At 41.5% G+C, this 27,970-nt stretch overlaps 1 protein-coding gene across 7 annotated transcripts in view; it reads left to right on the top strand.

Annotated features, from left to right (window-relative positions):
* The window catches only part of ERC2 (ELKS/RAB6-interacting/CAST family member 2), a 985,383-nt gene that overhangs the window by 759,965 nt on the left and 197,448 nt on the right, over nucleotides 1-27,970 (top strand). For all 7 annotated transcript variants that reach the window (XR_012380904.1, XR_012380905.1, XM_073901383.1 and 4 more), the window contains one exon: nucleotides 165-312. Coding sequence is in view for 5 of the 7 variants with exons in the window: in XM_073901383.1 (XP_073757484.1) it covers nucleotides 165-312 (148 nt within the window). In the remaining 2 variants the exon portion in view is untranslated. The remainder of the gene's footprint in view (nucleotides 1-164; nucleotides 313-27,970) is intronic.

Genomic DNA, 27,970 nt, shown 5'->3' with positions numbered 1-27,970 from the left:
CCAGAATACTTTGTCCATTCTGAGAATCAAAAGAGTTAGTTTGTCTTAAACATTGTCCATAATTCCTTCCCATTAAGACAGTGTTCTATGGTTCATTTCAACTGTAAATGACAATTATTTTTTTTTATACTTCGTAAAAATCACAATAATTTTTATTTTACCAGACAGGAAGCACTGCTTGCGGCAATCAGTGAAAAAGATGCAAATATTGCCTTGCTGGAATTGTCTGCTTCCAAAAAGAAAAAGACACAGGAAGAAGTTATGGCCCTCAAGCGGGAAAAAGATCGACTTGTGCATCAGTTAAAGCAGCAGGTGGGGCCTCCTGCACGAAAGGTGTGTTTTGCTGGTTTTGGGGCCTTGGGTGCTTTCTCTGGGTTTAGCTACTCTTCATCCTCCCATGTCCATCGTGCCGGCTCAAGCAGCTAAAACCAGGTAGGAATAAAATGGCCCAGGTTGTTGCTGGGACATCATTTTACTGCTTTTCTGTGTTTATGTGCATGTGCCTGGGCTTGTGTGGTTTGCAGCCAGTGCTATTTTCTTTTCTTTTATATTCACATCATCTCCCCAGAAATAGCTGTCAGGTCTCTTCCTTCCAGTGGACTTTGTATGATTTCTGACTAAATCTTAGAAACTACTATTTAAATTCTGGGCACCTTCGTTACCTTCTGTCTTGCTCACGTTCTGGGCCCCATCAGTAACTCTCCTCATCCAGTTCTTTAGATTTCTTTCTTTCCATACTTCCAACCTTGGTTCTTCAACTAGTTCCTTTAGGACCTTTCGACTAAGGAATATCTCCCAGCCCCTAGCACTGCCAGACTATGCTTGGAGACCTCCCCAGCCATTATTTAGTTAAACATTTTTTTAATCACCTATTTACTCAATTATCCATCTTTTTCCTCCTCTCTAGGCCACTGTATTTCTTCTGAGGGAAAAGAAAGGAGGGGAAAATGAAGGAGGGGCAAAGTCCTAACTTGTACAGAAAGCAGTTCTTTTCTTTTTGGAGGGTTTTCTGGAAGTGGTTTGAATGGAAATTACACCTGAAGCATATTGCAAAATCATTCCTGAAATCTTCAGACCTTATTTCTTCTCCATATATAACTTGGGGGCTTTGGTTAAAGATATTCAGCAATGGTTAAAGATATTCACTGGGATTCTAACTTCATTATGAAACCGACTCAGCATATATTATGGCTCAGTGGTCTGTGGTCTCACAAGGTGGCTGTCACATCTTAGCTTGGGCCACATGTGGCTCTGAAGCTCTCTAAATGCCACATGGTGCCACATGGAGTGTGTCCACATCAATTTCAGCCCCCAGGACGGGTTCTCTGTCTGCTAGGGTGATCTAGGCATAGAGTGCAAGGTGAGTGGAAGAGAAGCCCAAAGAAATAAGTCCCTTCCCTTCACAAATGGGCCAACCCTTTCCTTCTTCAGGAAAGAAAAGGCATCCTTTGGCCCTAAACAAGAGTCCATTTCTCATAGGGCTGCCTTGCTGAGAGAGAGAGACCACTGCCATGCCTGGGTGCCCTCTCCTGCAGAGGGAGGGTCCCGGTTACTGCCAGACATCGGGGTCATTCCACAGAGCAGCATGCCTCGCTAGTGCTGGCCCTGGGGGTTGGGAACCGCTTACATCTGACTTCTTAGTTTGGGGCTGTGCATCTTCTACACTGGGTTTCCACCCACCTGGCCCCAGAAAGTCAAGACAAGCCCCCTTCTTTGCTTTCTCCTAACTCCTTCCCTGTGAGCCCTGAGCCCTCCCCTCCTGCACCTAACCATTGTAGCTTTCTCCCACAGGTATATAGACCTAAGAAACAGCCCCTGAGCTCGAATATACCATGCACTTGTGATGCTGGCTACAGCCCAGATATTACGGCCAAGTACCACGGGTCCAGCTACGATGCATACATGATCCAAAGGTCTCAGGTCAGTCAGTAGCTAAGGAGACACTTGCCCCCACCGTGGGGGTTGGGAGGTGCATAACAGCTACATCCTGCCTTGCCCTTTACCTCTTTTAATGATTTACAGTACTTGGTGGCCAAAAATCCTGAGACCATAGATGATGGCATTATATCTTGATTTGTAATGTGATTTCATTTATTATGTATTTGCCAAGGGTTCCAGACTTGGTGGCTACCCTATGGGGCCAGCTCTTCTGAAATGGTCTGGCATTGCTGCAAATAGCCAAGACTGCCAGAGGCCTTACTGTCAGGCATAGTGAATTATATTTTTCTTTCTGTCTCTCAGATACCTTGCTCCCCAAATCTCCCTCTACTTTTCCCAATAAGGAATTTTTTTAAGACTGTTTTTTTTCTTTCTCAGCATCATGAAAATGCACTCCTGGATTCCAGGAAGGATTGAGTGTAGCCCTTCAATTTGCTCCTGGGAAACTGCACAAAGCCTTCATTATTCACGACAGGCTTGGTTTTGGGTATCATGGGGCACATTGGGGAAACCCCAGCCATGCAGAGTTAGTCTTCCGCCTGAACTAAGGCAGGATCTGAAGGGCTGTGTGGGAAAAAAGAAGGCAGCCAACGAGAAGGATGGGTTCCTCGATGATTTAGGTTTGAAATCCTTCCCCACACCCTGTAGGCAACAGAGGGGAAAAAAAAAAAAAAGCACATGAATTGATGTACCCTTGTTGTAAATGATATGATTCTAAGAGTAATGATTAATTGGCTTATAAAAGTGCTCCCTTTTTATTGAGTGTTTGCTCTGTGCCAGGATGTGTATCCATTGTCCCTCGGGAACTTTGTCCCATGGTCCTCACAGCAGCCCTGTGGTGTGGGTGGCAGATTACTTCCCTTTTCCGGGGGTGTAACTGAGACTCAGAGTGTGGAATAACCACTCTAAAACACACAGCTTATAAGCAATAGAGCTTGGGTTTTGGATAGTCCACCTGAGTCCACACATACCCCATCAGGTTCAGAAAGGAATTCAGAGTGACAAGCAGAAGGGTATTCCAGAACCTGTGAGGTCCCCTTACCTTTGTAAGCTTGAAGTAGATGCCATTGAAGAATGTTCTCTGGCTATTCATAAGGGGTGGGTTCTGCCTAGAGCGCTTAGGCTTAAGCTATTTGATCATGTCAATAATTCCTAATACTTCTGAGTTCTCACCACATGCCAGGCATGGGTGTAAAGGTCTTACATACACTGTCTCATCAACTCCCAACAAAATTGAAGGGCTGATGCTCTTAGAGGAGAAAGAACCAGACATCCAGAGAGGTTGGGTGCCTTGCTCAGGCTTCACAGCCGGACATTCCATGATGCTTGAAAAGACCCTTTTCCATGACTGTACAACCATGACTGTAATTCACAGCTGCCATCTAGAGTTGGACTGCTTAGGGCTACTCTTGTTTGAGCACTTGTTAGCTGTGTGATCATGGGCAAAATACTAAACCTCCCTAAACCTCAGTTTCCTTGTCTGTAAATTGGGCTAATAATCTAATTCAAAGTATTGTGAGTATAATGTATATAAAGAGCTTTGCACATGCCTAGCACATAATAGGTGCTGTATATTTATGAGCTACTATTACTACTACTACTACTACTACTACTACTACTACTATTACTAATTGATTTTATCACCACCAACCCTTAGAGGTAGTTTGAGTTTGATTTCATTGTTGGTATTTTTCACAAGCCTGGAAGTCATAACTTGTTGAGAACACACTCTTGAACTGTGGGAAAAAGAGCAGACAGACATTAGTACTTAAGTGTTCCTGGTCCTCCCTCCCTTAAAGCCCAAGCACTGGGGGAGCAGTAAACAGTCATGTCAGGAACCATAGACCCTAGCACCCAGTGTGCACTGAAGAGGCTCATAGTGCTTATTAAATGTGCTTGGTTTGTGTCTGCAGTCACATAGAGTCAGTCAGAGAGGGAAGCCTTGGGAGAACAAGTCCCAGACCTCAGCTGTCACCACCTGCATGAGTGACTTGGGAGGGCAGAGCTCTTTTATTTTTTTTTCTTAAATGTTTTATTGTTAGGTTAATCACCATACATTACATCATTAGTTTTTGTAGTGTTCCATGATTCATTGTCTGTGCATAACACCAGGGCAGAGCTCCTTTAGATGGCTAGGCCAATGGGAGGGGAAGGCCTGGATCTGGGTGTTCATCTGCCCAATGTTCTGTGAGGATACTGAAGCAGACTGGCGCACGAGAGATGCCACCCTCTTCAGGCTGCCTTCCGCTCAGCTCATCTCATGCAGGTCTTTCCACTGCCCATGACATTCCCTGTGACTGAACATTGGCAGCTCGTTCAACAATCCCCACAGTTACTGCACTTTGCCAAGAACATAGCGGGCGCTCAATAAATATTTATTTTGTGAGTGAATGCATGATTACCACATGCCAGGCTCTATGCCAAGTGCTTTATGTATACATAAGTTTACAAACATTATCTCACTTTTTCCTCATAATCAACCAACCAACATATTGCATATCTGCCATATGCCAGGCTCTCTGCCAGGTGCTGGGGATTCATCCATAACAGTTATTTTATCTGCTGCAATGAGGAGAGTGTCATTCTTATTTTTGAGTTGATCAAACCAAGGCTCCAAGAGACCACATGATGCAACTACCATACCTATACATACCACCCATACCCGGAAGTGCAGGGTTGGGCTTCTGAGTTGTAGAAGTGCTGACACTTTGCTCTTAGCTAGACTAGATACTGCATCCTTAAAGCAATAGTGTGAGCCATGGATTAGCCCCCACACCTCACAGATGTTGTCAGAGGAATCAAGTTCCAGTGCCTCAGCCTGTGGCTCCCAAGCTGCCTAGGGGCACAAGGGTGAGAAGGTATGGATAGCTTAGTGAGGCCAAGTACCATGTTAGAATTCAACTCAACAATATTCATTGAGTGCTTTCCGTGTATTAGGGATGGCTAGGCATTTTTGGAATACATCAGTGACCAAAATAGATAAAGACCCCTTCCTAGTGGAGCTTATGTTTTAATGATTGGGGTGGGGGGGATGGGAGAAAGGCAATAAGCCTGAACATAACAAATAAGCAAATTACATGGTAAAAAAAGAACAATGTAGACCAGTATAAGGGAGAACAGGAATGTCAGGGAAGGATTGAGGACATGGTAACAGTGTAAAATAGGGTAGACAAATGGGCCTCATTGGGAAGGAGACACTTGAGCAGAGACTTGAAGGAGGTGTGAGAGCGGGAGAGCCCTTTAGATATCTAGGGGAAGAGTGTTTTGGCCGAGGGAATCACTAGTGCAAAAGCCCTAAGGCAGGAACATGCTGGTGTGTTTGGGGAAGAACAGGGAAACCAGTGTGGCTGGAGTAGAGTAGGCAAGGAGGTGAAGAGGCGAGCTGTCAGAGCAGTAATGGGGTGGGGATAGGATGTGCAGGGCTCTTGGGCAGGATCTGCTGAAAGTGGTACATTCTGGAGCAGAAGTTCTCTGCAGTTAGGAACAAAATACATGACATGAGCCATGCAAACTCAGAGCAGGGGGGGCTCTCAGGTACCACTCAGAGTGCCCTAAGACTGCCTTACTTGAGCCCACTCTCCAGATCCCCTGCCTTCAGCTTCTAAGGAGTCCCAGGGCATAGCTTGTGTTTGTAAAAAGCATTGCCATTTCCCCTGGAGCCATGAAGAACTAATACCAGAATTTGCTTGTCATGGCTAGTGAGATTTTTGAGTAGGAACAGAGTCCTTTGACAAAATGCCCTCCCTGACTTTCTGGCCATCTCAACAACATACCACTGGAGTCTAACTCCTGCACTCTCCTTGCTGTAAGGAGACAGGCAGGTGGTCATTAATGGCCACCACCATGCCATTGGCCTACTCAGGGTGATGGCTATGCCTAGGGGAAGTGCAGCCTGCCTCTAGGCCAAGGCAGAGATTCACAAACCTCAGTGGGCAGAATCTTGATCTTTTCTAAAGATGTATCTCATGATACACTTATCACTCTCCAGCCCTTACTGCTGAAAAATCTTCCCTGGCTTCCTTTAGTGGTGCAATAAAGACACATTCAAACCAATATGCGCTCTGCCTTGTACATGCAGTGCAATCCCCTCTGCCCGGAATACATTTCCTTCTTTTCCTCACCTAGTTAATGCCCATTCACCCATTCAATCTCAATCCAACATCACTTTTTTCAGGGAAGCTTTCTGGGACTTTCTCAATTATGTCAAATCTCTAGTTTGGTACTCCTATAGAATGTGTACATCACTTAATTGCACTGTAACAGATGCAATTTTGCATTTGTTTTTGTGATTATTTGAATAGTAACTATCTGCTAGTTTTATGAGCTCCATGAGGACTAAGAATGTGACCCTGTGACTTTTTTTGTTGACCATTTATCTCCAGGCCTAGCACAATTGCTAGCACATAGTGGGCATTTAGTAAATATTTGTTGAAAGTATAAATTAATGAGTGGGTGAATTGCCAGGGCAGCTTGTTAAAAAAAAAAGAGAGACGTTATTGATCAATCACGACTTTAGACAAAACTTAGCATTATGATTCTTCCCAGTATTCCAGGCAGCCACCACCTGTAGGAGTTGGTAGAAGATATGAGACTTTTTTGCCAAGGGATGACCACAAAATGGTGTCATGTTGCAAGATATGGAGATGCCTTTTCCCATCCTGGAATTTTGTGCAGTGGTGGCCATTTTGAACCTTTCTTCTGAATCTGTTCTCTGTATTTTAGTTCAAATCCCCTCCAAATTTGGGGATTCTTCTTGAATAAAATGTCACTGAGTTTCCCTATGTGGCAAAGGTTACTTGTTGTTATGAAGGGCCCTCTACTTCATCCCTGAAAACCTCTGAGTGTCATAAATCAATTTGCCTAGAAATACCTAAACTCCTGTTAAACATCTGTCAAGAGAGCTAGAGAAGGTGATATGAAATGAGTTCAGAAATTCCAACTATGCTTAACAACAAAAGAATCTTTATGACGCTCTTCGGGTGCTGACATTGGGGCTGGTTTTAGGCTGAGCAAGGTATAAAACTGAGAGAGCAGTACAGATTAACTTTCTGTTGCATAAAAAAGATAAAGGATTAATCATAGCTTGGTAGTAGACAGATAAGTCTGTCCAACTGTTGTACTCTTCCAAATTGCATTTCTTCATAAGCACACACCTCTGACACTTTTACTCTAGCTCTTTTTTTTTTTTTTTTTTTTTAAATCTGGCTTCCAGATTTTTGCAATTTTGGGAGAAGGTCTCCAATGGGAATGAGTTAAGTTTGTTTGTTTGTTTGTTTTCCCATGGGGAGACTAGTTCTGAAAAATATTATTAAAAATAACCATTTTTCCTTCTTTTGTGTTTTGGATCCAATCTCCCCCCAACTCTTTTTCTCTACCCTTAAAGAAAGGACTGACATCAAAATAATTAATTCTGAAATCATTGGATTTTCTTCTGCTGCTAAGGGGTTTTTGAAAAAAGCTTAAAACTAGATCTTACCCCCTAAGCCTTATTCCCAAATGCTCCCCTGTGTGCTGAAGTAGTGATATGCACATCCTTAATGAAAATGCCTTCTTAAAATGAGGGCCAGACACTATTGTTTAGCTAAAATTAGAACCAGCTTATTTCTCAGAACTGGTTAGAATACTTCTGTGATCAGAGATAAACTGTGCTTGGTTTTCTTTTCCCTTTCCTACCAGTTCTGGGCATTGCTTTTGGCTACCAGGAAACATATTGGGCATTTGGGAACAGGAAGGCATTAAGACCAGGAGAAGCTAGTCCAGGCCAACATTTTGGAGGTTATGCTAGGTGTGCATAGTGTATCTATTTGGGTAGCTTTCCCCCTCCCCCTGTGTTGTTCAGAAGGTCATCAGACTCACATCTAAGAATTAGCCAAATAGGTGTGGCCAAGAATGGGAGATGGCGTAGGCTGGCCTGGAAAGTGTTCAGGGAAGCTGGTTGTAGGGACGGAATCCTAGTGAAACTGGCCCTTGGCTGAAGCAGAACCATCCTGTCAGGGAAAGTGGGAAATGCCTGAGTGGGATGGTTGGTCAGGCATCACCCCCCCCGCCCCACCCCCACCGCCCTGTTTGAGGCCACACATGGTTGTGCTTCCTATTTACACTTCCATTACATTGTATGCAGATGACTTTTAATTATACTTTACGGTTCAGGAGGTGAGCACAATTAAACAGCAGTGGAGGAACTCTATGCAGTAGGGTTCCCATAGCCTCGTGTTTTGGTTGGATGAGCTCCAGAAAAGCTTGATTTGATCCCAGCATTGTAATGCATCACAGACTTGCCCCAGATCGAATTGCTGAAATGCAAATGCATTGGTTTTCACTGCAGACTTACTTTGGGTTAAGCTGTTCATGTCCCACTGGTGGGATCTAGGCACATCTCTATTTATCATTGATTTCAATGCAAAGTGTCTTTACAGTATGTTCTAGAGAATCCCCTTTTAAAAAAGAAATACTCAGATCCCTCCCTGGCAGGCCAAGGGCAGTGCGTTCTCAAGGAGGTAAAACCTGAAGTACTCAGTGTTACTGAAAAGTTTCCTCCTAGTGTCCAAGTAATCGGTCAGGACACTAGACTGCTCTCTCTGCCTAGACATTTCCCTACTCTGAGTAGCTGATGCCTCAGCCCTCATGCTCAGGGTATCCATTCAGCTGTCCACTTGCAACACAAAATAGCACTCAGAGTGTGAAGGCAAAAATTTTCTCAGCGATTCCACAGGTTTCCCAAATCTCTATTAGAGGTGCATTTTCCCAGAGCTTCAAGCTGACTCTGATGGTCCACTTTCTGAGTCTTTCATTTGAATAAAGTCATATTTTTAAAAACCACTTTGGTTCCCTTCCCTAAACATTCATGGAGTACCCTTGTGAGATTGTGTTCGGCCTTCTTGAGCTACAGAAGGACATAGTGAGTTTGCCCTTGAGCCTTGGGTTTTTTTATTTTATTTTATTTTATTATGTTATGTTAATCACCATACATTACGCCCTTAGTTTTTGATGTAGTGTTCCATGGTTCATCGTTTGCATATAACACCCAGTGCTCCGTGCAGAACATGCCCTCTTTAATACCCAACACCGGGCTAACCCATCCTCCCACCCACCTCCCCTCTAGAACCCTCAGTTTGTTTCTCAGAGTCCATTGTCTCTCATGGTTCGTCTCCCCCTCCGATTTCACCCCCTTCATTCTTCCCTTCCTACTATCTTCTTCTTTTTTTAACATATAATGTATTATTTGTTTCAGAGGTACAGGTCTGTGATTCAAGGCTTGGGTTTTTATCATCTCTACCACCAGTATGACAGATGTTAGCTCATGAAACATAACAGGGAAAATTGCTATTTTTTGGTGCAGATGTGCTATCGACATTCAAAAATTTTTGCTTGCTGGAGAGGTCAGGGAATGCTTCCCACAGAAGTAGGAATTCCTATGAATTTTATGATTGGCCGTCCATAGTCTACCTTTGGTGACAGATGCCTATCCATGATTCTTTCTCTTAAGTATTTAAGGATTCTAGTGTAAGAATTGCTAGTTTTAGAAAAGCTTACTCTTTACTTCTTAAATATACCTTTTTAAGTAGAAAAACTTGAAAAGACCAACTTTATCAGTGTATTGCCACGTTTTTAGAAATACAGAAAGGGAAAGATGGGTCTGACTTTTAAATTTCAGTGATTTGCCAACTTTGTTTCTGTAATTTGAAGCACCCCCTGCAGCATCTAGCAGTTGGCAGAGCACATTAGAATAACAGGCTTAGCTGAAGGTGACCAAAACAGAGAATAGCATACAAATGCCAAGAAGATCTCTCACGCGCTGTCTCTCTCTTTTTTTATTCAAATTTCACATCTGTGCTCTATTTTTAAACATTTATTCTTTAAGTGATAACGCATGTTTTACCAAGCCTCTTATTGGATTAGACATGTTTGAAATCCCCTCGATTTTAACCTATTCGTTACTGCCTCCAAGAACATTCAGATCCACCACCAAAGCAGAGTGTATATGGGGCAAGTTTCCAAGATGTCGGCCACCAGGAAGCCGTTGTACTTTGGTAAGGGAGGGATCCAGCTGTTGCACAGGGTAGATTTGGGGGAATCTTAGACTGACATTGCTTCAAGAGGACTTAAGTGTGGGTGTAATGTGTGCATCATTCTTGCTCTTCGTGACAGTTTTTCTACTCACTTTTTAGAGTGGGAGAAACTAACAATTTTTGAACTCTTGCTGTACACCTGGCACTGGGCTGGGGATTTTAAATATATTGTCTCGTTTAATCTTCACAACTCTGAAAGCCGGGTATTATTAATTCCATTTCAGAGATAAGGAAACTAAGGTCCAGGAACTAGGCAAAGACACCACAACTGGTGAAGGGAGTCTCACTCCAAAGCTCTTCCATACTCTTCTCAGCACAGGTCCCCAGGTTGAAGCGATACCCTATTAGGTCATAGCCCCCAAGCAACGGGGCTAACAAGTAATATAAAAAGAAGGCTTTATCCTGTGATCCTTAGCACCACTCCCAGCTCCTCCTACAGGCCCCCTGCCGGCTCCTACCATGACCTGAGGTCACATGTGCTGGCTGGGGAGGGCGACTTATCTCTTCCTGCATCACCAGGCATCACTGGCTGCCATAGGGAAGGGGTTGCCACGGGCCTGATCAAGTGTGCCACATTTTCTGCTTCCCTATATGAAATCTTGGCACTTGCCTCTTGTAGCCTTAGCGTTTCCTTCTCAAGATAGCTGCTTGGAAGCCTTCTTCCCCCTCCATTTTCCACTTTCTTCTTCATCATCTCACATATAAAACAGGTTTCTCCCGGTCTCTTTTCTCTCCCTCCCTCCTTTCCTTCCTCTCATCGTATAATTAAAAGTCCTTCCAGGCCTGTCTTCACCTTATCATTTCAAATGAATTGAAAAAAGATCCGACTTCCTGCCCTTGTGTCTTCCTGATGCTGAATTTCAAAATGAAAGAAAAGTCCTTTTTCTCCTCCCTTTTGTTCACACTGCCCCTTGCATAACTGTGTCTAAATCACACTGGTTTTGTTACTGATCAGCAGTGGTGTGCAAACTGCCCTTCCCTGGCTTCAGAATTACCTCTTTTTAGGCTTTTTCAAATAATACTGTAGCAGGAAAGGGGATATTCTCTCTCCCCTCTCATGAGTGCAGAAAGACGGTTATCAAACATGGCATTTAACATTTCTAGTGGTTTATCTTTACTCTTACTTAACTGCGTATTCTTTTTGGGAAGATGCCATATTTTTTTTTTTTTTATTCTCTGCAACGTGCTACTAAAGGCAGAGTTAAAATTTCTAGAATCTCCGAGATGTGCTGTTTTTTTTAACCCATTGTAATGCATGATATTAAAAAGTAGATTTAATTTTGCAACAATCCTTATTATGTAAATGATACTTTTCCATAGTTGAAAGCATACAAATAAATGTTTTATCATAAAAATAATATATGCTCATTATAGAAACTTAGAAAATGTAAATAAGAATCTAAAATCACCCATAATCCCTCCATTCAGAAATAACTGTCATTAAGATTTATAGTTTCCTACATTCCATTGTCTACATACATATTTGAACAAAGACATGACATACTACATAATAAAGTTTTTTTAGCCTTATAAACATTTAATGTTGTACATTTTCCCATGTCCTTAAAAGCCTTCAAAAACATATATCTTGGTTGTATGATTTCCATCATTGCCATAATTAATTTTATCATTCTCCTATTATTGAAATTTCAATTTGTTTCTAGTTTTTCACTTGTATAATCATACTTGATGAACATCTCAGTATATAATCTTTTTTTTTCTGTTATTTTCCTTAAGATTAGTTGCCCAAAAGTTGAAATATTGGAGTTATAGTTGTTTTAAGGATTTTAGAGAATTAAGAAATGGCTCTCTCCTACAAAGTACTTGACATTTCTAAGTTTTTACAAAAATGTCAGTTGTTTGTGTTAACATTGTCAAGTCTATACTCTGATAACATGCCGGTCATAGATTTGGAGCAGAATATTACTCTAAGTAATGCAAGTGACCAGTAAAAGAGAGGGAGAGGCAGAGGGAGATTTTTAAAACTTCTTAGGGGAATAGGCATGGGAGGAAGTGGGCAGTTCATTCAGCAAATCGTATTGAGCACATACTATGAGTCAGACACTGTTCTGGACACTGGGGACACCAGAGTGTACAAAACACAAAACTCCCTGCCCCAAGAGAGCTTGTAGTCTAGCAGAGGGGACAAACGAAACAAAATAAAGACATCACATATACGCCATGTTAAAAGACAAATGCTTTGAGGAAAAATAAAGATGGTGTTCTATGAAGTGTTTGGGGGGTGACCTTGACTAGAATATTCCCAGGATGTCTCCTTGAGAAAGGGGAATGTGAACCAGGACTTGCAGGGAGGTGGGGGGTGATCCATGTGGAGTATGGTTCAGGGACGGAGTCCTCAGAGGGAACAAACTACAGCCAGGAGAGTAGGAATCTGTTCTCCCCAGGTCCGAGTCTGAAGTGCAGTTGCTGAGTTGACAAGGTGGGGGAGCCAGAACCCCACAACACCAATGTTTAGATGAGATTATTTTTTAAAAATATGAACACAACCACCAAAACCCCACTCTCTTACCTCTGCCCTGATATGGCCATTGGGAAATGCCCATTGGACACAGCCAGCAAATCTTTATTCAGATGATCTTCAGTGCAGTCTGGGAGTGGAACTGTGCAAAGAGGTTTTAAGTTCAGATTGGACTGAGAGGCTGTCATTTCAGAGAACAATGAAAATCGACTAAACAAGAATGACAGCTCAAGAAGGTTGTAATCCAGGGTGGTTCTTATGCCCCAGAAATCTCCAATTAACTGATCATCTCAAGGCTGGTTTATTTCCTCTAGCACACCTAGACTTACAAAGACAACTCAGAAGCCAACCAGAAACCCTACTGCTATGGACTACCTTGGGTGTGCCAAAGCCCCTTTGGGTGCTAGCATAGGAAGCAGGTGTGTGGATCACAAGGCCATGCAGTTTCTGTTGTCAGTCTTCTTGGGCCCCAGTGTTCTCTGAGATATCTGACAGCAAGCAGCCATCTAGAAAGTATGATGTTAACTATTTAAACACATCAAGGCACAAAGACACCTCAGCAAGAAAGACTTGGCAAGTAATAGCAGGTATAAGATCTGAGAATCAGCGTTCTCACCCAGCCCTGACCCCAACACACTGAGAAACTTGGGGCAGCTCATTTTGCTTCTCTCTCACAGGCTGTTTCCTCATCTGTAAAATGAAGGGAATGAACCAACAAACCTCTAGGCACTTTACATTTTTGGTAGTCAGAGACAATTCCAATACATTCACACATACGGTATGCTGAATACTTGATCTACACCAAGGACTTTGAGGCAAATGGCAGTTATTTGCTTTCTTGGAGCCCATGGTTCAGTAGGAGAGATGCATTGTTCAGTAGGATATGAAAACAGCTTTCATTTCTTGAACAAATGATATTCTAGGCACAGTGTTGCACTTTTGTTGTTTCATTACAATTCTCACAAAAACTTGACGAGGTAGTACCATCATTATCTCCACTTTGCAGATACAGAAATCACGTCACAGAGCTGGCGGGTGGTCAAGCTAAGATGCCCTCAGTGAATCTGCAGGGGTAGCACTCTCAGCCTCTTTGTTTTCCTATGGCAATACATTTGCCATCTTTCCCACCAGGGACTATTGAGGATTCTAGGTTTCAAAGACAACATGGAAGGAGGAAGACTCTGAAGTTTGCTCATTCGGCTGGTGTAATGCTGATTCATCTCCCATTTATTACTTGGATGATGGTGAGCAGGTCAACTTAACTTCCTGTAAAAATGGGTATTTTTTGTTTTCTACCTAACTCACAGAGAAGCATTACCATGAAGCATCTTCCCTGGGGCCAGGTCTTAAAAAACCCTGAGGGTTGCACAAATGTGCAGGATATTGATCTCAATTCTGAGGAGCAAAGACAAGCATCTTATTCTTCCCCACAGGGTAGCACTGAGGAATGATGGGCCCAAGTTGTCTCTGGTGACAATCCATTGACACAAACCCACTCCGCATGACTTGTTCCCCTGAGGGAAGAAAAAAGAACTTGAGTAGCAATAAATAGCCATAATAAATAGCCTTCTGCATTTTTAGGAGGCAGACCCTGATTCATCCTTGAAGAAAACATAAGTAGTGCAGAAGGTGCAAACGTTGCCTTGAAAGAAGCCAGTTCGGTGTGGGTTCTGACATCTTCCTTCCAAGGACAGGTGTTTCCAGACCTCCCAGCCCTAGACTTTCTTGTCCATGCTGCTGGGGGTCTGCTGGAGCCAAGGTCTTCTGAGGCTTCTTGACATGACATTGGGCTTCCAGGGAGAGCCTCTGTGTCCTTGAGCTTTCTAGTGATGCAATCTTTGGTGAGGCAGTGAAACAAAAAGCTGATATTTTGGAGGGGGAGCTACCATCTCCAGGGGATTATTTTTTATGAACAAAAGACACTTAAGTGTTGCTGATTTATCTTAATAGCAGATACTATGAGCAAATGTCCCAGTTGCCTCTTTGTGCTTTTGGCAAGTATGGATGAGGAATGGAATGGAGCAGACCCAATCCGAGCTGGCTAGCTCAAAGTTCAGGAGGCTTAATCTTTTTCACTCCAAATATGTGACTTAGAACTGTTTCCAAAGTTTTCCAAGTTGCAGGTGGACACCCAGCTTTGGAAAGAGGCAAAGCAGGTTCCATCACCAGGTTTTCTGTTTCCAGATGATTATCTTGGGCTCGAGGGGAGAAATGCCTATATTTCCCCTAGGTAGGTAGTTCTGTAAGCTCAGGTACCATGTTCCGGTTCTGAGGGTACTGTTTCTGTATAAAGAAACCTTCTTTTGTCACATGAAGAGCCCTCCTGCTTGTCGTACACATGATTGGGATTCTCAGAGGACCCCACAGTACTGCTCAACATATCCTCCTAAGTCAGGGCTGGAATGAGAGCACGCTGAACCCAGTGCCTTAGAAGTTGGAATATAAATTATGTCAAGGCCGTGTTCAGTGTCGTAACATTTGCTAATCCTTATTAGATATGGATAAATTCTCATGGCTTAATTTGGCATGTTGAGCCAGTTCTTCAGATTGTCTTTGGGGACTGGAAAGGAAATGCACAACTTTACTATAATTTTTCTTTTGTTTCTTTAGAATGGGACATAATTTTTTATTGTTAGCTGGTGGAAACTTTGGTGAATTGTGGCCAACTGTGGCTCACCCCCACAGGAAGAAAACATCAGACTTTAGCTGAGAACATATTCTTTGAAACAAACCAGAATATTTGATTTTTGAAATATCTTCCCACTTAAAAAACATGCTGTCCAACAGATATTAATGTTCTGACCAAGACCAAGAGAATTGAGGAAGTAGAAAGCTACAATTTCTCTCTTAGGAAAATTTTAGAGTGATGTGTGATGCTTTAGTTTAATGCTAACTCCACTGAGCATGGAAAGAGTCTGTGAGGATGCAGGTACAGCCACAGAATTTATAGAACATCCTCTAGCTCTTGGTCTTCTTTCCTCCAAAGTGGAAGGAGCTAGGTGTTGGCTGGAAGTCAGGCATTCCACATTCCTTTATCAGGTCACCCACATATACATGACCTTGGGCACATCCTGTCACTTAATTTCCATTTCTGGAATTTGGTCCAAAAAGTATACTTGCCAATAGGCTCTCCCGGTTTGCTGCCAAACAGTTTTATATTGAAAACCATTGTTGAGTATTTTACATTGCTTGGGTTGGAAGCCATTGTCTTGTTCTTTATTCTTTTTTCAGCATCTCACATAGTTTGATGGTCAGTCATGGATGCTCCATAATCACCTTTAGGGGACTTGAATCTTGTCAAGTTTGACTAGTCCGATCAGGCTTGGGGGTTATTGAATCAGTTGGTATTAAAGCTGCAAAATTATTTAAGTGAGATTCTTGTTCGGTTCATAATTACAGGTTTGTTTTAACAGATCTGTTTTGCAGATTTTTATGAGCAGGAATTCTCTTGGGCAAATCCACCATGAATTTTCAGTGGGGTGAGGGCAGGCGATTTTTCATCTCTGGGGTGATTTTTCAAAAGAGTGGTCCCATAAAAAAGTCCAATTCTGTCTTCTTAACCACACCCAATTTTCAGCTTCTGCTGAGAGCGAGACCCAAAATTATCCCCACATCTCCTTATGACATTCCGTTGAAAAACATTAGTCCCTATGCACTGTGCATAAAAGCCAAATTACTTTTGGAATGTTCCGTGGAACTCTGGGAATCCAGATAGAGATCAAGGAAACAGCACAGCATCTTTTCCCCCTCTGCTCAATCTGTTGATTGATTTGTAGGCAATTATTCTCCTTACCTTCAACCATCTAGGATAAAGTCTTGAGTCTAACCTCTACTGTTTGTTTGTTGATTGCTTATTTGTTTGTTTTTCAAATATTATGTTTTGTTCTCAAACTCAGAGAATGCAAAGAAAACTTCTGGAAAAGCAGAGGCCTCGTTCTCTAGTTAAAGTAATATTCTCCTGACACTTTGCCAGGAGGTTAGGATGTTTCTCAGATCTTGTACACTGCTGAAATGCAAATCAAAGAAAGAGCTTCTGGAAAAAAACAAATAAAAACCACATACTTATTCAGGGACAGAGTTGATATATGCTTATGCTAGCTTTCATATTCAACAATACCAAGATCTTTATGGGCATGTAGGCTTCCCAGGACCTCAGGGGGGCATCCCTTAGGAAGTAAGAAAACATGAAAAGGAGGAAGAAGGCATCCTTTCCTGATTATTCTTCCTCAGTGGCATATTGAGAAGAGATAGTAAGAAATATTGGATTTTTCCAAGTATACAACGATTCCCAGCTTGGAGCTCCCAAAAGGCCAATGCTGTGACTCTTAGACTCATAGATAAAGAAGGAAGATCACAAATTAGAGTGGAAAATAAAAGGAAAAAGTTATAAAGATGATACAAATTATTGTAACTTCCAATTCTCTGTAATGTTTCTGGCTATCGCACGGCAAAATTCTCAAAAACAATTTGTGTGTGTGTTAATGTTTAAAATGGTTATAGCAGTTCCTAAACCTGGCTCCGTTTTGACATGTGGTGGGCTTCTTGCCCACCTTCACCAAATACCAACTCTAGGACCAGCCTTCCAAACTACACCTTCAGGATCTCAGGGAAGGAGCACTAAAAGCTGATGGATCTGATTGACAGATCAGCATTTAGGAAGTATTGATCTAATGAAGGAGATCAGCAACCCCCCAAGGTGGGAATCCTTTGGTCCCCAAATGCTTACTCTTTTTATATAGATAGTCTTGCAAATTCAAGCGCTGTAAACATAAAATTAATGGCAAGATTTGGGATGGTTTTTGGCTGTAATTGTGACCAGAAGAAGTGTACTTGGGGGCTGGAATGGGACCATGTAGCAGGAGTGAGCATGGGAGTGGAGATAAGCCAGTCAGCACAAGGCACACAATGGTAATGGGTAAGAGAGAGTTGCTCAACAGAGTTTATTGAGCACAAAGAGAATCTGAGCCTTGTTTCAGATATTGCAGGGCTATTAAAAGGTGTCAGAAGCCACATCCTGAGCTCAGAGAACCTCCTTTGATATCCAGCAGTCTCCTGATGCCCTTTGCACAGAATCAGAGAGGTTGAATAACTTGCTGATAGTTAAACAGCTGTTAAGTGACTTAACTTTGACTGTCTGACTAAGGCCTTCTGACCCCACTTCTAGTTTTCTTTACTCTCCAGGACACTTTCAGTAATGGAAATTGTCTTAATGGGGTACATTTCAGCCCTAGCTATGATGGAAGCTAGGTTTTGAAGGAAGGGGTCATTCTTGGCAAAGGAAGTACCAGGGTAGAGATGAATCTGTGTGTACATGGTATTGGAGACCATCTTTGGGGAGAGTGTCTGTGGATACAGCTGGGAGGAGGGGGATTGTTCAGGAAGAAAGGGAAAGGTTGGCCTTGCCCAGTGAATGAACTGTTTCTGATACACAAGGCAATAGGGAGCTATTGTGTATTCTTAAGGGAGAGTATATACGAAAACTGTCACATGAAGTAAGTTTGGAACTAGTATCTTTGATTAATGATAGAATGGCTTCTGAGATTAGGTGGTTGGGTCATTTCTACCTATGAGCGCTTACCTTGGGTTTGGGTGAAGCTTGGGTGCCTCCCAGGGCATATTCTTGTTTTCTGCATACTTAAGAATAGTTGGCCAGTAATGACTTAGGTCTTTTATTAATGCCCCCCAAAACCATACAAAGAATAACATAACAGCTTCTTTCAATTACACAGTCTATGAGACATGGAAATTTAAAGTCTTTCCTCTGTAGCACAAATTTCAAATCATGTCCTGTAAAGCTTCGGGACCTGAGAGATCCTTGGGCCATTAACCTTAAAATCCCAGAACTAAAGACTTTATTTTGCTGCCAATTTCCATCTCTATCTGTTTCTAAATAATCATTATAGGTACGTTATTTTGTTAATGGGTTATTTCCCAAAATGGGAAAGAGAGAGAGTGCGCACTATTTGATTTGGGGTGCTGTTTTATTTTGTTTTGTTTTGTTTTGTTGAGTGGGACCTGGCCTGAAATGTCCCCAGGCTCATGCTGTTTCTGAGTCATAATTATGCTTTTTAACCCACTCCTTTATGTCTGGGTCCTTAATGTCCAAGCTCCTATATAATTACCAAGTTTCAGAGTGTGGGAATGAGACAAATATTTTTTGCATGCCTTTACCCTATACATTACTGCAATGCTGTATTATTACAAGAAATTTCCTGAACTTGGAGCTGTACTATTAACTCTCCCAACTTGAAAGGACCCAGCAAAGAGATACGCCCAATCTTTGGCCCATGATGCAAAACTCAGATGGACAGTGACTTGAGCCAGCTGAGGGCTCTGGGGCTCTTCAGGGAGGCCTTAAGTTTGGCCGTGGTGCACTGGTTCAGAGCCTGCCGGGGACTTGGGAACCTTTCCTCTTCCACCCAGCTGCGTTGCATGGCCACAGCCATGCTTCTCGTTGCCGTTGTGAAATACTTGCATTCTTCAGGATTTGAAAGGGGCCAGGTTTGTCAAATGCCTCTCCTGGAGGAAGTTGCTATGTTAGTTTGCTAGAATCTGAAAGGATCAGGCTGAAAGGAGGAGAGATGAGGCCAACAAGGCAGGCAGAGCTCCATTTAACCCTGGACTGCTGAAGTTCACAGAAACAGAAGACTGCAAGAGACCAGGTGCCACAGCGCCAGTCTCAGGAGTCTCTTCCCCTGAACTAAAATGACTTCAACCCCATTTCCTTCTAATCTGAGGAATAATTTTTACCTCAGCATTTTTATATATGGAGCAGAGAAATATTTTTTATTGTTTCATTTCTTATTTCCTATAATTTACTGAATATTCAAATAATTTAAGAAAGGAATAAAGGAACAAGTAAACTCCCTGAAATCCAAGCACTTGGCAATAACCATCAATATTTTGTGCTCATCTTTCTGGGCCTTTCTCACAGTTCATGTATGTGCTGTATACACATACATGTGTAAACCTGCAAATATGTTTAAGTATAGATATTCATATATTATTTATTATCATCTGCTTCTCCTTCCAGTCAACTCCATGTTGTGATACTTTCTCCTTCTGAGGAATATAAATATATATTACTCTTAAATGGTTTCTGAGGATTCCATTATATGAGAGGGGATATTCAATAATTTGTTTAACAAAATCCTGACAGATGAACATTTTGTTTACTTCTCATTATTTGCTACTCTGATCAACATCCCAGTGAATATCCTTTGATCCTTTGATCGCTGTGTACCTGTCTAACTTTCTTTTCAGGAGGATACTGTTTTATCCCAGGGCATGCATATTTTGAATTTTAATACATAGTACAGAAATGCCCTTGAGAAAACTTATTCTAATTCTAATCCTGCCAACAGTGGATAAAAAGCACCTAAAGAACAGGGAAACTAACTTCTCTTTTTCTTAGGATTTTCTGAATTTTACCTACCTCCAGAATTTTACTTCTAAATACCTAAAAGGCAAATATGTTTATAAGGTGCTATAACTTTGATAGCCATCCACACCCAGATTCCAGAACAAGTTATTCAATCAATGGTTATGAAACCTGGAATAAAATCAGCAATCACTAAGATTCTTTGTTTACTAAGACTAAGTAATTCTAAACTCACTTTGTTTTTTGATAAGGTTAATATAAAGGCAGGTTGAGGAATGCCATAGACACAGAGTACCAGGATTTCAGATAGGCATTTGTATCAGTTTGTATTCTTTTTTTTTTTTTTTTTTTTTTTTTACCAGAGGAAAAGGACTAAATGGTGTCCAGGTGAATGGATTTATAGTTGTTTGAACAACTCCACCCTAGGCAGGTTGGTTAGGGAATCCTGTCACCTCTCCAGAGAGGTTGCCAGAAGTGTTGGGCTCTGTCCTTCTGGCATGTACATAGACCTAATAATACGGTCTTTGGAAACACACTTTTTGAAAATGTGATGGCTCAAAGCTGGAGAGGTTACTTACAACAATAGAAGACATAATTAGAATTGAGAAAATCAACAGGATGGAACGATAAACACAGATTTGGTGAGGATAAGTCAAAGCAAATAGTAAGGAAAAGAATGAAGTTGATACTTAGAATTAAAATTCTGGCATGCACATGCCATGTGTCTTTGTGTGTGTGTGTGTGTGTGTGTGTGTGTGTGTGTGTGTGTGTGTGTAAATGGCCACCAGGATATGAGTTTAATCAATTGCAAATTTGAATATGAGTCATCATTGCACAGCAGATGTTAAGAGATCAGTGCAACATGGGAGTATATTAATTATTTTAAATAGTGTTTAGCGCAGGTTAAGGACACATGTGAAGACTTGGATTATTCAGACTCTGTTCAGGGATTTATTCTCTAAGAGGAGCCCTGAGACACTGTAATGACCCCTTGTGTGATGGGGTACAGAGAGGAGACAAAGAGAAGTAGAGAATGGCCAGTAGAGAGGACAAAGAATGATTAGGCTAGGTCAGCTAGAGATAGCAGGCATAACTGTATCGAAATGTCTAGAGACCTGGGCCCCCTCCCAAAAAGTAGAATTGGGACAAGTGGACTGAATCTGCAGCCAAAAAGCTCAAAATATGTCAGGCACGGGAGAGGGAGGACATCCCCTTTAAGCCATTTAGTATATTCTCTAATAAGGTATTGTGTTCCCCACCCCTAGGTAATGCATCCACCAGGACTGCTACGCAGGGAATTCTTGTTTGGGGAACAAAATTGTGTTGGATTCCTCCCACCAACACATGCATGATGAGTGGCATTTACATGCCTTGTACTCTCCCGTGGATGGCCCAGACTTTGAAGAAGCCCACGAGCTTATCGCAGAGAAGTGAAGCACCATATTAACTGCTCATACTAGGACTCCTGCTAATGTTCCACCTATAACCACCACCTGCCTGCTGGGGCTGGGGCACAGAGGGAAGGGGCCCAGCTTTGTTTGCACCCCAGCACACCAACTGCCTAATACTTCCCCCTTTCTCTCCTGCTCAAGTGAACATTCCAGATGCTGAAGCATTCCAATAATCAGAGGTTCCCCGGCATCCTCAAATCCAGCCTGTCTGTGCACATTTCCCTTTCTTCACATAGCCTGCTCGTACTTGCTTTCTACCCACTTTTACTTAGGTTCTTGTCTTTCTGAAAGGAGCTCTCACTATTTTTTATATATATGTAATTATTCTCACAACCAATAAGAAAACAGTCCCCTGACCCTTCTCCCAAAGTGGGCAAAAGGACATAATTGGAGACTCAAAGATGGTGAAATAGAAACAGCCAATAAATGTATGAAAAGATGCTCAGCCTCAAATTATAATTAAGGAAATATGAAATTTGAAATATGAAATTTTCATGTGTCAGATTTTTGAAGATTAGAGTTTAAAGAGACTCAGTGTTGGCACAGTCTGGGGAAAGAGGCGCAGACTGGAAGTTGACCAACGTTTCTGAAAGGAAATTTGGTGATAACTTTTTTTTTTTTAACATTTATTTATTTGTCAGAGAGAGAAAGCACAAGCAGGGGAGTGAGAGAGGGAGAGGGAGAAGCAGGCTCCCCGCTGAGCAAGGAGACCGATGCGGGACGGGCAATAAGTCTCAAAGTTTAAAATGTGTATGCCCAATTCGAGGGATCTCTTCTGAATCTCTTTTCCTAGCACGTTATAGAAACAGCTTTTTTTTCTATTGTTATGTTAATCACCATACATTACATCATTAGTTTTGGATGTAGTGTTCCATGATTCATTGTTTGTGCATAACACCCAGGGCTCCACACAGAACGTGCCCTCTTTAATACCCATCACCAGGCTAACCCATCCCCCCAACCCCCTCCCCTCTAGAACCCTCAGTTTGTTTTTCAGGGTCCATCGTATCTCATGGTTCATCTCACCCTCCGATTTCCCCCCCTTCAATCTTCCCTTCCTGCTATCTTCTTCTCCTTTTTTTTTTTTAACATATATTGTATTATTTGTTTCAGAGGTACAGATCTGTGATTCAACAGTCTTGCACAATTCACAGCACTCGCCATAGCACATACCCTCCCCAATGTCTATCACCCAGCCACCCCATCCCTCCCACCCCCCCACCACTCCAGCAACCCTCAGTTCGTTTCCTGAGATTAAGAATTCCTCATATCAGTGAGGTCATATGATACATGTCTTTCTCTGATTGACTTATTTCACTCAGCATAACACCCTCCAGTTCCATCCACGTCGTTGCAAAAGGCAAGACCTCATTCCTTTTGATGGCTGCATAATATCCCATTGTGTATATATACCACTTCTTCTTTATCCATTCATCTGTCGATGGACATCTTGGCTCTTTCCACAGTTTGGCTACTGTGGACATTCCTCTATAAACATTGGGGTGCACGTACCCCTTCGGATCCCTACATTTGTATCTTTGTGGTAAATACCCAGTAGTGCAATTGCTGGATCGTACGGTAGCTCTATTTTCAACTTTCTGAGGAACCTCCATACCGTTTTCCAGAGTGGTTGCACCAGCTTGCATTCCCACCAACAGTGTAGGAGGGTTCCCCTTTCTCCACATCCCCGCCAGCATCTGTTGTTTCCTGACTTGTTAATTTTAGCCATTCTGACTGGTGTGAGCTGGTATCTCATGGAGGTTTTGATTTGGATTTCCCTGATGCCGAGCGATGTTGAGCACTTTTTCATGTGTCTATTGGCCATTTGGATGTCTTCTTTGGAAAAATGTCTGTTCATGTTGTCTGCCCATTTCTTGATTGGATCACTTGTTCTTTGGGTGTTGAGTTTGATAAGTTCTTCATAGATTTTGGATACCAGCCCTCTATCTGATATGTCATTTGCAAATATTTTCTCCCATTCTGTCGGTTGTCTTTTTGTTTTGTGGACTGTTTCTTTTGCTGTGCAAAAGCTTTTTATCTTGATGAAGTCCAATAGTTCATTTTTGCACTTGCTTCCCCTGCCTTTGGCAATGTTTCTAGGAAGAAGTTGCTGTGGCTGAGGTGGAAGAGGTTGCTGCCTGTGTTCTCCTTTAGGATTTTGATGGATTCCTGTCTCACGTTTAGGTCTTTCAACCATTTGGAGTCTATTTTTGTGCATGGTGTAAGGAAATGGTCCAGTTTCATTCTTCTGCAGGTGGCTGTCCAAATTTCCCAACACCATTTGTTGAAGAGACGGTCTTTTTTCCATTGGACATTCTTTCCTGCTTTGTCGAAGATGAGTTGACCATAGAGTTGAGGGTCCATTTCTGGGCTCTCTATTGTGTTCCATTGATCTATGTGTCTGTTTTTGTGCCAGTACCATACTGTCTTGATGATGACAGCTTTGTAATAGAGCTGGAAGTCCGGAATTGTGATGCCACCAGCTTTGCTTTTCTTTTTCAACATTCCTCTGGCTATTCGGGGTCTCTTCTGGTTCCATACAAATTTTAGGATTATTTGTTCCATTTCTTTGAAAAAAGTGGATGGTATTTTGATGGGGATTGCATTGAATGTGTAGATTGCTCTAGGTAGCACTGACATCTTCACAATGTTTGTTCTTCCAAACCATGAGCATGGAACGTTTTTCCATTTCTTTGTGTCTTCCTCAATTTCTTTCATGAGTATCTTATACTTTTCTGAGTACAGATCCTTTGCCTCTTTGGTTAGATTTATTCCTAGGTTTCTTATGGTTTTGGGTGCAATTGTGAATGGGATTGACTCCTTGATTTGTCTCTCCTCTTTCTTGTTGTTGGTGTATAGGAATGCCACTGATTTCTGTGCATTGATTTTATATCCTGCCACTTGACTGAATTCCTGTATGAGTTCTAGCAGTTTTGGGGTGGAGTCTTTTCGGTTTTCCACATACAGTATCATATCATCTGCAAAGAGTGAGAGTTTGACTTCCTCTTTGCCGATTTGGATGCCTTTGATTTCTTTTTGTTGTCTGATTGCTACAGCTAGGACTTCTAATACTATGTTGAATAGCAGTGGTGACAGTGGACATCCCTGCCGCGTTCCTGACCTTAGGGGAAAAGCTCTCAGCTTTTCCCCATTGAGAATGATATTTGCTGTAGGTTTTTCATAGATGGCTTTGATGATATTGAGGTATATACCCTCTATCCCTATACTCTGAAGAGTTTTGATCAAGAAAGGATGTTGTACTTTGTCAAATGCTTTTTCTGCATCTATTGAGAGGATCATATGATTCTTGTTCTTTCTTTTGTTAATATATTGTATCACATTGATTGATTTGCAGGTGTTGAACCAGCCTTGCAGCCCAGGGATAAATCCCACTTGGTCATGGTGAATAATGCTTTTAATGTACGGTTGGGTCCTATTGGCTAGTATTTTGGTGAGAATTTTTGCATCCATGTTCATCAAGGATATTGGTCTGTAATTCTCCATTTTGGTGGGGTCTTTGTCTGGTTTTGGGATCAAGGTAATGGTGGCCTCATAAAATGAGTTTGGAAGCTTTCCTTCCATTTCTATTTTTTGGAACAGTTTCAGGAGAATAGGTATTAATTCTTCTTGAAATGTTTGGTAGAATTCCCCTGGGAAGCCATCTGGCCCTGGGCTTTTGTTTGTTGGGACATTTTTGATGACTGCTTCAATTTCCTTAGTGGTTATAGGTCTGTTCAGGTTTTCTCTTTCTTCCTGGTTCAATTTTGGTAGTTGATACATCTCTAGGAATGCATCCATTTCTTCCAGGTTATCTAATTTGCTGGCATAGAGTTGCTCATAATATGTCCTTAGAATTGTTTGTATATCTTTGGTGTTGGTTGTGATCTCTCCTCTTTCATTCATGATTTTGTTGATTTGGGTCACTTCCCTTTTCTTTTTGATAAGTCTGGCCCGGGGTTTATCAATCTTGTTAATTCTTTCAAAGAACCAGCTCCTGGTTTCGTTGATCTGTTCTACTGTTCTTTTGGTTTCTAGTTCATTGATTTCTGCTCTGATCTTTATTATTTCGGTTCTCCTGCTGGGTTTAGGCTTTATTTGCTGTACTCACTCCAGCTCCTTTAGGTGTAGGGTTAGCTTGTGTATTTGAGACCTTTCTTGTTTCTTGAGAAAGGCTTGTATTGCTATATACTTTCCTCTCAGGACTGCCTTTGCTGTACCCCAAAGATTTTGAACAGTTGTATTTTCATTTTCATTTGTTTCCATGAATTTTTTAAATTCTTCTTTAATTTCCTGGTTGACCCATTCATTCTTTAGTAGGATGCTCTTTGGCCTCCATGTATTTGAGATCTTTCCGACTTTCCTCTTGTGATTGAGTTCTAGTTTCAAAGCACTGTGTTCTAAAAATATGCAGGGAATAATCCCAATCTTTTGGTACCGGTTGAGACCTGATTTGTGACCTAGGATGTGATCTATTCTGGAGAATGTTCCATGGGCACTAGAGAAGAATGTGTATTCCGTTGCTTTGGGATGGAATGTTCTGAGTATGTCTGTGAAGTCCATTTGGTCCAGTGTGTCGTTTAAAATCTTTATTTCCTTGTTGATCTTTTGCTTAGATGATCTGTCCATTTCAGTGAGGGGGGTGTTAAAGTCCCCCACTATTAATGTATTGTTCTCAAGGTGTTTCTTTGCTTTTGTTATTAATTGCCTTATATAATTGGCTGCTCCCATGTTCGGGGCATAGATATTTATAATTGTTAGATCTTCTTGTTGGATAGACCCTTTAAGTAGGATATAGTGTCCTTCCTCATCTCTTATTACAGTCGTTGATTTAAAATCTAATTTGTCTGATATAAGGATTGCCACCCCAGCTTTCTTTTGGTGTCCATTAGCATGGTAAATGGTTTTCCACCCCCTCACTTTCAATCTGGGGGTGTCTTTGGGTCTAAAAGGAGTCTCTTGCAGACAGCATATCGATAGGTCTTGTTTTTTAATCCAATCTGCTAGCCTGTGTCTTTTGATTGGGGCATTTAGCCCATTTACATTCAGGGTAACTATTGAAAGATATGAATTTAGTGCCATTGTATTGCCTGTAAGGTGACTGTTACTGTATATTGTCTGTATTCCTTTCTGGTCTATGCTGCTTTTAGGCTCTCTCTTTGCTTAGAGGACCCCTTTCAATATTTCTTGGAGGGCTGGTTTCGTGTTTGCAAATTCCTTTAGGTTTGTTTGTCCTGGATGTTTTTTGTCTCTCCTTCAATTTTCAATGACAGCCTAGCTGGATATAGTATTCTTGGCTGCATATTTTTCTCGTTTAGTGCCCTGAAGTTATTATGCCAGTCCTTTCTGGCCTGCCAGGTCTCTGTGGATAGGTCTGTTGCCAATCTAATGTTTCTACCATTATAGGTTACATATCTCTTCTCCCGAGCTGCTTTCAAGATTTTCTCTTTGTCTCTGAGACTCGTAAGTTTTACTATTAGATGTCGGGGTGTTGACCTCTTTTTATTGATTTTGAGAGGGGTTCTCTGTGCCTCCTGGATTTTGATGCCTGTTTCCTTCCCCACATTAGGGAAGTTCTCTGCTATAATTTGCTCCAATATACCTTCTGCCCCTCTCTCTCTCTCTTCTTCTTCTGGGATCCCAATTATTCTAATGTTGTTTCATCTTATCGTATCACTTACCTCTCGAATTCTGCCCTCGTGGTCTGGTAGTTGTTTATCTCTCTTTTTCTCTGCTTCTTTATTTTTCCATCATTTGGTCTTCTATATCACTGATTCTCTCTTCTGCCTCATTTATCCTAGCAGTTAATGCCCCCATTTTTGATTGCACCTCATTAATAGCCTTTTTGATTTCGACTTGATTAGATTTTAGTTCTTTTATTTCTCCATGAAGGGTGTCTCTAATAACTTCCATGCTTTTTTCAAGCCCAGCTAGTATCTTTAAAGTCATGATTCTGAACTCTAGGTCCGACATCGTACTAATGTCCGTATTGAGTCGGTCCCTGGCAGACGGTACTACCTCTTGTTCTTTTTGTTGAGGTGATTTTTTTCATCTTGTCATTTTGTCCAGAGGAGAATCGATGAATGAGAGAACAAAATGCTAACAGGTTAACAACATCCCCAGCAAATATACTCTAAACAAATCAGAAAAGACCTGAAACCAGGGGAAAAGAAAGGGAAAGAAAGAAAAAAGAAAGAGAAAAAAAGAAAGAAAAAGAAAAAGATAAAAACAAAGAAAAACAGAACAAAACAAAACAAAACAAAAACAGAATATGATCAAATATGATCAGGCTAGTGCACAGATCAGTGCCACACACTAGATTTTGGGTGTATTTTGGTCTGTTAGAAGAAAGTGCCTCCTAAGATTTTAAGGAAAGAAAGACTTATATATGTACAAAATAAGGGCTGATACAATGAAGGGATGGAAGATGACTGTAAAGATGAAAATTATAAAAGATTTTATAAAAGGAATTGATAAGATAAGAAGTTGTTTGAAAAAAGAAAGAAGATTAAATAAAAAGAAAAAAGGGGGGGAAGAATGTGATTAGGTAGGAGACTAGAACAAAGCCATACACCAGTGATTTAGGGTATATTTTGATCTGTTAGAATAAACTGTATCTCAAAATTTTAAAGAAAGAACAACTTATATATATATA

The sequence above is a fragment of the Callorhinus ursinus genome, unplaced genomic scaffold, assembly GCF_003265705.2.
Source record: "Callorhinus ursinus isolate GAN/ISIS: 27379988/994484 unplaced genomic scaffold, GSC_fseal_2.0 scaffold15, whole genome shotgun sequence".
In the NCBI taxonomy this organism is placed as follows: Eukaryota; Metazoa; Chordata; class Mammalia; order Carnivora; family Otariidae; genus Callorhinus; species Callorhinus ursinus.
Note: the sequence above shows the minus strand (reverse complement) of the source record. Positions and strands in the feature narration are given on the sequence as shown.